The following is a 14,666-nucleotide window of genomic DNA, read 5'->3' as shown; positions in this document are numbered from 1 at the left end:
AGGCTACATCCTATTAGAACACGTGAGCAATGGGGGAGTGGGTCCCAGGCCATGTGACTCGTTCGCCAGATGTCTGCGCTGTTCTCCGTAATTGCATGTGCGCATCCTGCTGGACCAATTCAATTCGCCAGCGTGGCATTTTGAATCGGGGAAACAAAATCCTCGGACGTCACGCAGCACATTGTAGCATTGCTCAGCCGAGAAATGCTGTGCTCCAATAGAAGCAACACCCACCTGGCGCACGTTAGACAGAGACAAAGCACATGGTCCTGAAATCAAAGAGAGAACAACTGACAAAACTCGTACGTTTTGCAATTTGCATTTTAAAAATTAACTGTGGTATAATAATACACTAATCATTGATTGTATTTTTTTTTTTTTTTTGGTCAACTCCAGTCTCCATGGAAGTGTGTGCTAGCTAGCTTTCTGTTTGGTGGTCAAATGTTTGACGGTGCTTAAGGGCATGCAGATGCAGTCAACAAATCTTGATCATACGTGATCTGGATTAAAATGATTCATGAGGCCAATCATGAGCAAATGGCCAATTTCTTTTTGGATTTTATTGGAAAGGCCAAATGAATCAAAGTAGAAAATAGACAATAAAAGGTGCCGAGTCACATTGGGGCTTGTAGTGACTGACTTCTATAGTTCATAATAAGCTTGCAATTGTTTACACAATTTTAATATCTGCAATTGTAAATTGCGAACAGAAGTTTGATTTCCACAGTTTGCTCTTATTTCACTTTGTTCATTTTCTTTCTTTCTAGGCGAAGGGATGACCACTTGTATGGCTGTTCGGTTTGCAAAATGGATGTCTTGTATATTGTTAAATTTCAGAGAGACGGACGAATGACCTACTACTAGTAACATTGATATTGTACTCAACTTAACCATTTACAAAGTTCAGTACGTGGAGTTTTATCATAAAAAACCTCGGTATTATTAAGAATGAAACCACTTATTATAAGTTGTAATTTTTTCAATTAAGTTTCTGATGTGGGACTTTATATTGTTCAACACATATGACCTCATGATGCTTCTTTTGTGTTAAATAAAGCATTTTTTGTTACCCCCCAAATTTTTTTGAAAAAAAAATTGCACTTACTATGATCTCAGGATGATTCTTTTGTTTAAAGAAATCATTTTTTCCCCAAAAAAAAAAAAAAAGAAAAAAAAAGAAAGAAGAACCCTGCACATGCATCAAGTGTGGTGTTTCTAGTATAAAGAATCCCATTTAAAAATTAGAACATATCTAAACTATAAAACAACATATATGACTTCATGTTATTAAACAGTAAGTGAGAAATGCTTGTTGGCTCTCATGTGAGACCCCCAAGTTTTTTTTGGGGTACTTAAAAATCTATTTTCTCAACATACCTTCTAATGGATGATACAGTAGAAAAAAGTATGGGCTTGTCCATGGAAACAAAAATACATTTACGGTATGAAGAAAAAGAAATACAGAGGAAGAAAGGGGTGAGAAAATAATATCTGAGAATAAAATGGTTGAATATTGCATTCAACCATTTGAAAACCATGTTTAGTAAGAGAAAATAATATAGGCTGTGTTTGGTATGCTTCACTGGATTGGTCAGCGTTAAATAGTACTTGAAACCCATGTTTGATAAGATAGGGAACTAACTTAAATGGTATTGTATAGTACAACAATAAAAAAAAAAAAGGCCGGACTCGCTTGTCTAATACAATGAGACCGAAATGTGGTTCACAAAATAGCACACCGCCACCATCATAGTCAAATCGTCATAGCCTCCATTATCAAAACTATTACTACCACCATGATCGTTAGACCACCGCCATCGAACCTATAACCAGCCACCACAGGCCCAATCGAACCATCATCACCACCCAGTCAGTCAATCGAACCATCATCACCACCCATAATCAGTCACCTTATACCTAGCTCCAGCTCAACCACCATCATCACCCAATTGAACCACCATGACCATTAATTAGTGGAATCAGAGAGAGAGAGAGAGAGAGAGAGAGAGAGAGAGAGAGGATCGGTTGATGGTTCAATTGAGTCTGCAGTGGCATGAAGAGAGAGTGAAAAAAAAGGAAAGGAAGAAGAAGAGAGAAAGGAGAGAAGAGGAATGACATAGTTTACCTTTTCTTTGTACTTCTTGTGCACTCTCTTGCACTACCACTACCACCACCACCTCCTTCACTATACTAGCACTACATTCGCCTCCATCATCTCCACCTTCACTGCCACCTCTACCAACTCCATTACCACCACCTCTATCTCCATCATCCCCATGATCCACCACCACCACCATCACATCCACTACCACCTACATAATCACCACCACCTCTATTACCACCACATGCACCGCCTCCATCACCTGATTAGCACTCAACACTTTCAACGTCATGTCAATTTTAGTCATTATCCACAAAAATAAACAATTTGACACTATTTTTTATACTCACAACATTTTAAAAATAATGCTTACAAAATGTGGAACTGCTTTATTTTACAGTTTATTATTATTATTATTTCATTTGAATACAAGCGATAGTTTAAATTGCAAGGGAAAGATGGGTTTCACACACATACACACTTGGGGACTTGAACTTGAGACCACTGATATGCAAGTCAATGATCTTTTCTACTAAACTAGACTCTATATGCTACAACTAATTATTTTCAAAATACATTATAAGTAGAATTTTTTAAAAATAGTTACAACAATACCAAACTAACCATCACTCTCAAATTTCAGGTAGTATAGTTGAACTGACTCGGTTCCCCATCCGGTGCTTGAGGCTCTCTCCTTTGATTCTTCTTGTATTGGTTGTCCTCACGACTTCACCTTATCATTTTATTTTCTTTCTTTAAAAAAAAAGAAAAAAAGTTGAAAAATATAATTTACTTTTATCTTTCACGCCACATGGAAAATCATTTTTAATTTCAGGAAATAAGTAGGACATCAAATTAAATAAATAATAATAAGAAAAGAAAGTAGAGGAGATGTTGAAGTTGGACAGCTACCTACCTGTGTCGGCGTACAAGGCAGCATACCCATTACCCATAATCGCACTCTAAAGTCTAAATCAGTCTCAGAAGCCAACCCAACCCAACCCAACCCAAGCCGAGGAAGGAAAGGATAGAGAGAGAGAGAGAGAGAGACAGAGAAAGAAGAAGAAGAAGAGAGAGAAAACAAGACCAGAGCTTTACTTAGAAAGTTGGCTACAGTTTTCTTCACACCATCATTAACTTACTTACCAAATTCAGATAATAGATTCTCACATTTCCCATTTCGCATTTCCCATTTCCTCAGTTGGACAACTGAAACACCCCCAAAACGGCACCGCTTTTGAGCAATGAGTGCGCGCAGTGGTTGGCGATCCGTAGATTGAAATTTGAATCCGCCATTATTATTAGCTTGCAAGAATGGCGTGAGCTTGGAGCAAATGCCAAACCAGAATCATTGACTCTTTCTACTTCGGAGGCATTGCTGTAATTCATTCGGGACCAGTGGATCGAGCTGAGCAGCAAGCAATGGAGTCAAGAATGGATCAGTATGAGCTTATGGAGCAGATCGGCCGTGGAGCGTTCGGAGCTGCCATTCTCGTCCACCACAAGGCCGAGAAGAAGAAGTAATTGATCTTAGCACACACATGTGGATATGCATCTAATGTGTTCGTGGATATGCTTGTGTGAATTTGTGTAGTGTATGGATCAGATTTGAGGCTCATTTGGTTTTGATGAATTTTTCAGGTATGTGTTGAAGAAGATCCGCCTTGCAAGACAAACCGAAAGGTGCCGGCGATCCGCTCATCAAGAGGTAAGTTCAATCCAATCCTCCAGTTCCTGATTTTCTTAGTGTTGCATACAAATTTCCTTCTATTTCATACAGATTTAGTTTCCTTATATTTGTGTGGAAATTTGGAATTTTAGATGGCTCTTATTGCCCGAATTCAACACCCGTACATTGTCGAATTTAAGGAAGCCTGGGTTGAGAAGGTTAGACACAGTTGATATTGTGTATGTGTGTTGGATATACCCATGCCAGATTTGTAGTTTTTACTTTTTGAGCTTTTCGTGTTTGCGTTGAATTGTAAGTGTTGTATTCATAATGTAGGGTTGCTATGTTTGCATTGTCACTGGGTACTGTGAAGGTGGAGACATGTGAGTTGCCACAGTTATTACAAACTTCTTTTATTTGGCCTTGATTAATATAAATGTGCCTGGGTCCTTAATATTTTTAACCAGTTTTTCATCTATAAAATTTTCAGGGCTGAGTTGATGAAGAAGTCCAATGGGGCTTATTTTCCCGAGGAGGTGAGTATACTGATCTCTTTGTTCAAATACGCTAATGCACACACTGGTATTTTAGAATTCAATCTTACGGTTAGCTTGTGTTGGTGAATGTGGGAATTGCTCAGAAACTCTGCAGGTGGTTCACACAGCTACTATTGGCAGTTGAATACCTGCATTCAAATTATGTTCTACATCGTGACCTAAAAGTATGTTTGCCAACACTAGCACTTGTCATCTCAATTTGCAGTTTAAGGTTGATCAAGATTCATCTGTTTTGCTCTTTTTGCAGTGTTCTAACATATTTCTTACCAAGGATCAGGATGTTCGTCTTGGTGAGTTCAAGATGGATTTGACAATTGTTTAGGACATATATATCTTCATATTGTTTTTCAGATGATAATGTGTTTGTTCTTATTTTGTTCATCGCGACCTTGTCTGTATATAGGGGATTTTGGTCTTGCGAAAACTTTGAAGGCAGATGACTTGGCTTCTTCGGTATGTGCTACAATTTTCTTTACATCCAATGAACTATGCGTACAGCAATGATCTCTAGGTGTTTAGCTCATATCTAATGCTTAAGAAGTTTGATATCTTTAATTTCTGGTATTATAACGGTGCAATATAGTTCTAGAGGTTGATAAATGACCCTGCTATGTGTACATTAGATAGTTACACCGTTATAATAAAGGAAGATATTGAAACATTAGATAGTTATACTAAGTTGGCAGTCTTGTATAAAGATACTGCTCTACCTAATTTTTATATTTTATATTTTTACTATTCTTGTGCATATTGGCGTTCAACAATGTAACTTGAGAATATATGAAATTTCTCTTTCTTTTGCATGATAACTTTTGTCAGATGTACTTCCGTTCACATTCTAGCTTATCCTTTTAAGATTTAAGCAAATGAATGTTTAGACGTTCAGAGAATAATATCAAGGGGTCAAAGCGAAGTTTTAAAAAAAAATATAAAATGAAAAGGTTCTTTTTAAGCGTTCAGTTATTAGTCGGTGCTGGTGATAGAGACTTTAGTGCTATTTGTGGAATTAACAGTGTTCCTGTACTTCTGTGTGCAGGTGGTCGGGACCCCCAATTACATGTGTCCTGAACTGCTTGCAGATATTCCTTATGGCTTCAAGTCTGATATTTGGTCTCTAGGTATGTTGTCTTATATATATGTCTCTAATGTATATGTTATTTTTTCTGTGGCTGAAATGGTTGATTTTTCGCCAGGGTGCTGCATATATGAGATGGCTGCTCATCGACCAGCATTTAAAGCTTTTGTAAGATTTCTTACAGTTCTCTTGGCATTAATTCTTTGTGTTCAATATGATTTTATGGGAATTCAAATGTACCAGATGATCAAATAATTTTTCCTTTTTACACAAAACAGTAAATAGCATCTTGAACTCCAATTTATTACAAAAAAAGTAGAGGAAAACAAGAGAAGAAAATCCTGGTGGGTGTGTATTTTTTTTAAATCTGATTTGATAGGAATTCTCATCATGGTCCTGTGATGGGGTGATTCCCGTGCACTTTAGCAATGGTTTCCATAAATGTATTTGAAGTGGCCAACAATGTTCTTGAACCTCAACTTTTAATTATACCCCAAATAAGAAAAATATATTCAAGTAATTTGTGTCATTGACGGAGTCCAATTCTGATCTAAATGGCCTTTCTTCTTGTAGTGGAGGCCTTCATAATATCATATATCCTGTGCAAACCATCTGATGGGCAGTTTACATGCTTTTAAACAGTTTATATGTTTGGGAAGACAAACTGCTTCAGGTGCTGTTTTCCTCTTTGAATTCCACCATCTGTTGCGGTTCTTTTTTCCTTCCCCACCATTTCTTTTATGGCACCATGGAAATGCCTGGTTCAAAATGATGTGTGATAGAAAGTTTGTGCTTTCACACATTGTTAACTGCTTTCTTCAAGTAGCAAACGTTTTTGGTTAGAAGGGAGGCCAGAGGGGCAAGGGGGAATATGATCTCTGGCCTTGGTGTGGGAAAAATTTCTCTACCATAGGAGCTACAAGGCTCCACTCCTTAACTAGTCAACTTTTTGCTGTCAAGAACCATATAAATATCTTGACTAGTTATTCTTATCAGAAGTTGAATGTTTGCATTACACCTGCTGTTTCAGGATATGGCAGGATTGATAAGCAAGATTAATCGTTCCTCTATAGGTCCTTTGCCGCCTTGCTATTCCCCATCCTTGTAAGTTTTTATCTTCTATTGTTAAGTTTCATCTTCTTCGAGTTATGTTTGTGTTCTCAATTATTTTACCTGGACTTGGCTCTTGCTCTGCATTACTGTGCCTTCTGCCCCTGTATCATGAAAGATATATATATATATATATATATGTATAAATATCAATAGGTGCAGACACACACATAGAACTACACATATTTTGAAAGGATGTACATAAACATGTCAACAAGGGCGTTCGGTTGGTAATATTAAATGCTTTTCGTGCTTATAATAAGGGCGGAGAAACGTAATTTTCACTTTTGGTTTTCTTCCAAATAATTGCTTTACTGTATATTGTTGAAAACTGGATGCTCTATAGCATGTTAATCAATCTTTTGGCCATTGTGCATGCAGGAAAACACTAATCAAAGGTATGCTGAGAAAGAACCCTGAGCATCGGCCAAGTGTAAGTGTCTCTCTAGGATACTCTACTCAACTTCCACAATTTAGAGCAACTGCATCCTAATAATTACGACTTCCACTTTGTCAGGCATCTGAGGTTTTGAAGCACCCTTATTTGCTGCCTTATGTTGAACAGTATCGTCCATCCTTTAGCACTCGAACAGCCTTCTCTCCCGATAAGCCTATATCTAGAGCTCGTGAATCTCGAAGAAACATGGCAGAAAGCCAAAACAGTAATGGTTCAAGCAGTGATAAAGACAGTTTGCGTTCAATTGAGAAAAACATTCCAGAAATGGAGTCAAACTGTGATAATAAAGCTACTGAGACAGATTTTGTTTCTCTCGAGGATGAAGATGGCTCTGAGCAGCTCCTGCCTCCTGAAGAACATGGCCCAAATGTTTGTTCTATTAAAGTGGAACAACAGTTGATGAAGCCTTCTCATTCTGAATCCAATGTTGAATTCAGGCAACCAAAAACCATTAGGAATATAATGCTGGCTTTGAAAGAAGGAAAAGTTAGGGAAAATAGTTCACCAATGAGAAGTAATCGTACAAAGGTTGGTGTGTCCACCCAGAGAACTAACACAGAAGCAGTGTCTAAAATACCCAGGCTGAGTGATGTTTCTCCTGGTATCAAGTCCAGTCCTGATACACCCACTGTTGCATCATCAATGGCAATCCCTGATTCTGCAAAACGGACACAGGGATCCCATCCTTTAAAGCATCCGGTAATAATAATGTTTAAATTATTTATTTATATTAAATATGTGGATTTAACTGATTATTGATGTATTGTGGTTTATTTTTACAGTTACCCATAGTTGACTCCTCACCAAAACCTAAACCCAGAAATGATGGTACTCCTCCCCCTGTTCCTATAAAACAATTTTTTGATGATGGAATTCCTAAGCCTAGGCAAAGGACCCCTCCTACGCTGGCTGGACGTTCAACATTTCCTGGACGGATGAAGCAAGTGGGGGTTGATGTTCCAAATGCAGTGAGCTATGCTCCGAGGATACGTGCTAGAGAGATAACACAGGAGACTGAAAAGAATCCTCCTCAAGTGCCTAACGGTTGCCTAACAAACTTTCCTACAGAGGTCACAGAAGAGCCTGAAAGATATCAAGAGACAAGTTCGAAAGGAATGCAGACAGATAGCAGCAATTCTATCTTCTCTTCTGTTTCAATTCAAGGATTTGAGATTTGTGATGATGCAACGACTCCTTTTATTGACATGACTGAGCAGGTGCTTCCTGATTATGGGAGTGTCACACACACTGAGAGTACAGAATCTCCACCAAGTTGTTCAGCTGCTACTCATTTTCATTCAGTGATATCTGAGACTGCAAAAAACCATAAGCATGATAATAAATCAGAATGCTTAATTGAAACCTCTAAGGCTATTCTAGATCTTCACAATACAACAGCTGGTGACGAACAAGTGAATTTAACTGCCGCTCTTGATCTCCCTGTCCCGGTCTCTGAAGAAAGATTTATTTGCAATGATCATACCCCTGTAAATAGGCCCAGTAGTACCCCTGGTACAGTGTTCCAGTCAAAATATACATCTACATCAAGTGGTCATGACAAGTTCACTGTAAGGGAACTTCTATCCCCGGTTGCAGACACTACCCTTTCTTCAGACCAAAAAAAAGACACTACCCTTTCTGTTGCCCCTCCCATTTCATCAAGCCAAAATTTATTTCAGCCAGATAGAGGAACCAGCTTGCAAACTCCATCAGGTGAAAAGGCAGCTGCTGCTAATCTTCCTCCTGCTTTTGATGATGTGATACATGTAATACGGCATAGTAGTTTCCGTGTCGGGAGTGATCAGCCAGTAATGGAATCTGTGGAGATGGGGGTTCAGAATGTGGATGTTGGGAAGCTGATAAATGTAGTAAGGGACGAATTGGAGATGCGAAATGTGACTGTTCCTATTGCTCCTAAATCCTCAAACTGCTCTGAAACAGTAAGCCCGAAATCCAATAATTCTGATCACTCGGACGCCAAAGAAACAGAGACGAGGAACCTTGTAACGTCAGCTCAAAAATCTGATTCCTCTGAGCCAACAAAGCCCAGTCCTCCTATGACCGAAGAGGAAATACCAGAAAAGGAAGTAATGGATGTCAAGTCTTTTAGGCAGAGAGCAGAGGCACTAGAAGGACTACTAGAACTATCTGCAGATTTGCTGCAGCACAACAGATTGGAGGAACTCTCAGTTGTTTTGAAGCCTTTTGGGAAAGATAAAGTCTCCCCAAGGGAGACAGCTATCTGGTTAGCAAAGAGTCTTAAAGGATTGAGGATCGAGGAAGGCGGGCGGAGTTCGTGAAGCTCTCTCTATAGTAAGCTTTCTCTTGTTGATGTTACTTGAAACTGCAATACTAATCTCAGCTTTTTGTCATGCCTCTTGAAAATTCAAATCCATTTTGAATTCCAAAGAGAACAACCAGGTCTCAAGTGTTTTTTTTCCTTCTTCAATTTGTAATTCTTTGAATGCATTCGGTTGTTGTACATAGTGACCATACGAATTATAACATTGTCTTCTAGCCAAATGTATGATATGCTGTTAGCTTGCAGCCAATGTTATTATTGGGGTTGTAACAAAACAAAAAATTAGTATTGCTGAAATTGTCTATCAGGTTTGTTCTTCGTTGTCGAAATCTGAAGAAATGATAACTGTTCTTTACTCATGACATATAAACCTAATGTTTATGTTTAGGGGCTACAGATAAATTCTTTGGTTAAGATTGAAGTAATCTTCTCTATAATCTGATAAAGGTGATTATTAAGCTCAGTGAAAAAGGCCTCTAATATGTGGGCTTCAATTCCACGCATGCAAATCTGGCAAAGCTAAGAGTTTGTATTCCATACGGAAGAGAATTCAATGGTTACCTACAAGTTTAAAGTTGACTCTTAAGCATTTTAAAAAGAAAATGTTTCAACACAAACAAATTCAAATTCAAATTCAAATTCAGTGGTTATCGAGGCTATTTAGGAATTAGAATTATAAACAAACAACAACCTCCTCCCCTCCCTGGTTACTGTGACGGACAAGCAAAATAACAAGAAATCAGGGGCTAGCTAGCTAGCTTTTCTTGATAATTCATAATCTCCTTTCTGCTTTCATTCGTAGCAAGCTGACACACAAACCCTAAACCATAAACCCTAAACATGTGTATAGGAGCAGTGAGGAAGAATGATGAAGCCACACGTGGCAGTTGAGATTGATAGAAAAAAGTTACAGCCAAAGGAAGAGTTGGCAGCGAAGAATGAAGGAAAATCGACATACCAAAAGGTGGATGAGAAAACCTCTGCTTCCTTCCTCATCAGGTAACAGGAAGACCACCAGAGCTGAGGAGGCGCCCTGTGATGTACAGAAATGGCTTGCAATCAGCTGTTTGTTTTGGTTCATTTTTTGTGTGCGCGGTATTGCCGATTTATCTCCAGCAACGTTTTCCACCCCAAGCATCCAACTAGTCTCCTTCTCCGTTGACCGCTTCGACGTGGATGTTGCTGTTCCAGACTCTCAAATAACTGCTCACTGGAACATCACTTTCTTCCTCAGAAACCCTTATATGGCAGTAGCAGCCTAATTTTTCGAGAGATTTACGCCGAGGTCTTTTACAGGGATGAGTTTCTACGAGGCGCATTCATGAACCGTTTCGTGCAGCAGCCAAAGGAGACCAAGTTGGTGTCGGCTTCTGTCGTGTCTTCTGCTACAGTGGTCAGCAAGAAGATAGTCAACGCCATTGTTGCAGAAAGGAGCAGAACTGGAGCTGTAAGTTTCGACGTGGAAATTTATGGGAAAGTCCTCGTTAAAGGGGATGGGAATGGGTATTTGTTCTTTGTCAAAATCCAGAATTTAGGGTTTCTGTCAATTGTGAAAAGTTGAAGGTTCAATTCAATTCATCAAATGCAACAGCAACTGCTGGATCAATACTGCCAGGAGGGCCACGCGAATGCGGTTTTAGTTGGACGAATGATAGATAGGCCTAAACGCTTAAACTATAATTAGATTTAACACGGGTCTTTTTGTCTTGGTTTTTTTGAGATTTAGGGCACATTTTTATTGAAGTCCTGATATTTTAAATCTTTATTTTTATGTCATTTTTATTTTGATACAAGTAATATTAGGGGAGTGGGGAATCGAGGTCGGGTACACTCTTGATTCTATTGAGAGATTATTGTGAGTGAATGAGTAACATTATAGACATCTTGGTGCCCTTTCAGAAACGGCAACCCTATTTGTGGGACTAGTTTTTCTATTCAAACTTCCTACATGTACATCAAACAGTCAGAAAACCACTTATTACCTAGTCAGAAGGTAATTAAAATGAAGAGCACAATATACGGCTAGTGATTTGCCTAGTGAAGAGGTGGAAAAATGCTAACTGTATGCCTTTGTGGATTGGTGATATATATTATATTATTCCTCAATATGATAGAAAAACATTATAGTACTTCCAAAATCCATGAAACTCAAAATTAGAACTCTCAGTCTAAGAAAAAATACATAGCAAAAGTTATACTCTTCATCTTCTAGAAATAATTCTGACTAGGAACGGAAAAGCTCCTTTGTTTATGGTGGTGTTTTTAGATTTGGATCGTTAGACTCCAATATAAATGATTCCGGTGAACGCTTAATGGTCCTCATGTTATCAGCCATGCGAGTTGTTTTTCTCGTCTTTTGTTGTGGGTGAGAGAAAGTTGATGGTTGAACATTATGGTTTTGGTTTGGATTAGGCTTGTTTGCATTACATGCATGTAAAGGAATTTTAGAAAATAATGAAAATTTTCTTTACTCTCAGATTTCCCTAATATTATTGTCATACACAAAACGTAGCTTTTTTTGATGGCATACAACTTGGCTTCGGATACGTATGAATGAACTGTTATATATAATAAACTTAGCTTTTTTGGCTGTCATACATAAAAACTTTTTTTTTTTTTCCGCAAACAACAAATATATGCCTTTGCAAGAATACTGAAATTAACAAATCTTTAAACAGTGAAATAAATTTTTTTAAAATATAAGAAGTTAAGATGATGATAATAATAGAAAATCAAAAAAACCGAGAGGATTTAGGTCTTGTACCTAATTTCCATGGTTTTAATCACAGTGTTGGCAACCTTGTTGGATCAACCTTTTTTACTTCTGAACACCAGTACCCATGCCCATTGATCTTGTGAACACCAATAACTGTGACAATGATATGAATCGGTTTCTGTTCCTATTATATTTCTTATTTATTAAAATGCCAATGCAATATTGTAAGTCTGGCAACGCACCGATGTACTGCAAATCTGGCAAAGCAAGAGTTTGGCCATTGCTGGAATTCATATTCCATACGACGAAGAAAATTCAATTGTTATCTACAAGTCTAAATTTGACTTTATTTTATTTGTTTATTTGTTTATTTTTATACGAGCGATATTAAGCAAAAAGGGATGAAACCTAAGACTTTAAATGTTGGAGTAAATGCTCTTAATCACTTGAACTACAAAATTCTTGCATCTAAATTTGACTCTTAGTAGGTGAATTCATGAATAAAATAGGATAAAGTTGGAATGACTTGGTATGAGAACAAGTCATTCCCATTTAAGTAATTTACTAACCATATTGAAATCAAAATAATTGGGATAAAGTTGTAAGGTTATTTTTGGAGAACAGGAACCAACCACTCTAGTTAATTTGGTTCTTGATTTTAAAGGAATGTGATTACAAATTTAAGGTGAGTCTTACATATATTTCATTCCTTATGTGTTGGTAAAAATTGGGGAAGTCAGGAATTGAAATACTTCCTTTTCTTCTCATACTCATTACTTGTAAGTGAACATGCCATAGTAGTTATCTTCTTTGGAACGAATTCCCTTTTTTGAACAATAAAATAAAATAAAGAATCTACCGTATTTAGGAATTAGAAATACAAGCAAACAACTCCTCCTTGGCCCCTTTAAAAGAAAACCAACAACGCCAATAACCAGAAGCCAAGGGCTTGCTAGATTTTCTTATTAATTCATCATAATCTTGTTTCTGCATTTATTCGTAGCAAGCAAACATACAAACCCTAAATTAAACTAAACATGAGTATAGCAGTGCAGCAGAATGATGAAAAACCGCCACACGACATTGATAGAGAAAAGTTACACCCAAAGGTAAAGGAAGCAGTCAAGATTGAAGCAAAATCCGCAGACCAAAAGGTGGTTGTAGTTGTAGTTGACGAGAACATACCTCTGCTTCCACCATCACCTAAGAAAAATCTGAAAAGGGCTGATGATGATGAGGAGGAGGAGGAGGAGGAGGATAGGAACAAGTTCGTGACGTGTATTATCTACCTGTTTTTACTTGTGATATTATTCTTTTGTGCCACATTGTATCAAACACCAAAAGGGTTTTCCTCCTCAAGCATCCAGGTGCACTCGTTTTCGGTTGAGCTCTTCAAAGTCTCTGTTCTCAACTCTCAAGTAACTGCTCTCTGGAACATCAGTTTCTTCTTAACAAACCCTTATAGCATTGTTAGGGTAACTTATCAGGTACTCGACGCCGAGGTCTTTTACAGAGATGAGTTTCTCGGAGGAGCATTGATCAGGCCTTTTGTTCAGCAGCCGGAGGAGACAGAGTTCATGTCGGTTGCTGTTATTGTCTCCCCCGCAGTTGTTAGCAACCAGATAGCCGGAGCCATTGATGCAGAAAGAAGCCAAACTTGGGCTGTGGATTTCAACGTCAAAATTCATGCAAAGATCCGTGTAGAATGGGGCGGTTGGCGATGGATTTTTGCTAGTGCACCAGGAACGTTTGAGATATGGTTTAACTGTGAAAAGTTGAGGGTTCAATTCTCATCAAATGCGACAGCTGGATCAATATTGCCAGGAGAGACAGCCGAATGCGGCTATGATTCAGAGTATCGATGATCTTCTTATATGTGAATACTAGAGAGTTTGGTTTATTATGATTGTATTTGTGAAAAGACTTTTCTATCGTGCATATGTTTAATTTTATTTTTCACTTTTTTTTTTCCTAATATATAATCTTTAATAAATTACCAATATCTTTACTGCAAACACATAAAGTAAGTGATCATCGTGTTAACATATAGATTATTTTGAAATATTATTTGACTAAAGTGTGATTATTTTCATGAAATCGCATATAGGGAACTGTTCACCTGTTTTATGTTTGCTTTTGTGATGGAAGGGTAAAGTTCCCCACTGCCTTAAAAACCATTGACTGGTCAACAAGTCAGCTTTCTTTAGTGTGTGAGCGTGCCACTACTAGCAATGAAAACCCTAGCATACTTCTTTGAAACAGATAACTTGCGCCCCAAGTTACTGATTTCTAAACAAGCGATTATGAATTTGGGTGAGAAATATCTCCCAAGTAAGTTCTTTTCTTACCTCAGATTAGTGAGGACTTCACAATTTATCTCAGTACAAGATTGGTAGTTCTGGCCAGAATAAATGATAATAACGTGGATTGTTTTTAGGCAGAATTGCCTTTTACAAAACCAGAAAGAAAAGAATCAACTCTAGAAAGACAAAAAGAAAGCTGGAATTCCATTTCTGCCTGGATAGAAGTCTCTGATCCGGGCTAGACTGAGTATGTCTATGTTGGACTGAACGGTCAACAACTTCAACTGCTTAGCTTCAACTGTAAATCGATACTAAAGTTTAATTTGGCCAGAGCTTTTAATTTATGTCAAGCCTTGGGAGACTTTTGAACGGGCAG

The 14,666-nt window shown here is 37.9% G+C and overlaps 1 protein-coding gene across 1 annotated transcript; it reads left to right on the top strand.

Moving 5' to 3' along the window:
* The first annotated feature begins 3,071 nt into the window (after positions 1–3,071).
* Positions 3,072–9,600, top strand: LOC117632079 (serine/threonine-protein kinase Nek5). The gene is made up of 14 exons (XM_034365464.1): positions 3,072–3,621; positions 3,743–3,809; positions 3,923–3,988; positions 4,107–4,153; positions 4,261–4,306; positions 4,411–4,491; positions 4,575–4,617; positions 4,731–4,780; positions 5,364–5,445; positions 5,521–5,570; positions 6,433–6,506; positions 6,894–6,945; positions 7,030–7,668; positions 7,752–9,600. The coding sequence occupies exons 1-14, from the start codon at positions 3,524–3,526 to the stop codon at positions 9,267–9,269; spliced, it is 2,913 nt and encodes a 970-aa protein (XP_034221355.1). The 5' UTR covers positions 3,072–3,523; the 3' UTR covers positions 9,270–9,600.
* Positions 9,601–14,666: the final 5,066 nt, after the last annotated feature.

The sequence above is a fragment of the Prunus dulcis genome, chromosome 6 (assembly GCF_902201215.1).
Source record: "Prunus dulcis chromosome 6, ALMONDv2, whole genome shotgun sequence".
Classification (NCBI taxonomy): Eukaryota; Viridiplantae; Streptophyta; class Magnoliopsida; order Rosales; family Rosaceae; genus Prunus; species Prunus dulcis.
The sequence above is the reverse complement of the archived record's forward strand: the minus strand, read 5'-3'. Positions and strand labels throughout refer to the sequence as shown.

Bases quoted from the DNA above. Each gene is read 5' to 3' on its own strand.
- LOC117632079 (XM_034365464.1), top strand. From the start codon at position 3,524: ATGGAGTCAAGAATGGATCAGTATGAGCTTATGGAGCAGATCGGCCGT. The intron at 3,810-3,922 runs GTAAGTTCAATC...TTGGAATTTTAG, and splicing joins GGCGATCCGCTCATCAAGAG to ATGGCTCTTATTGCCCGAAT. The intron at 4,618-4,730 runs GTGAGTTCAAGA...GTCTGTATATAG, and splicing joins GGATCAGGATGTTCGTCTTG to GGGATTTTGGTCTTGCGAAA.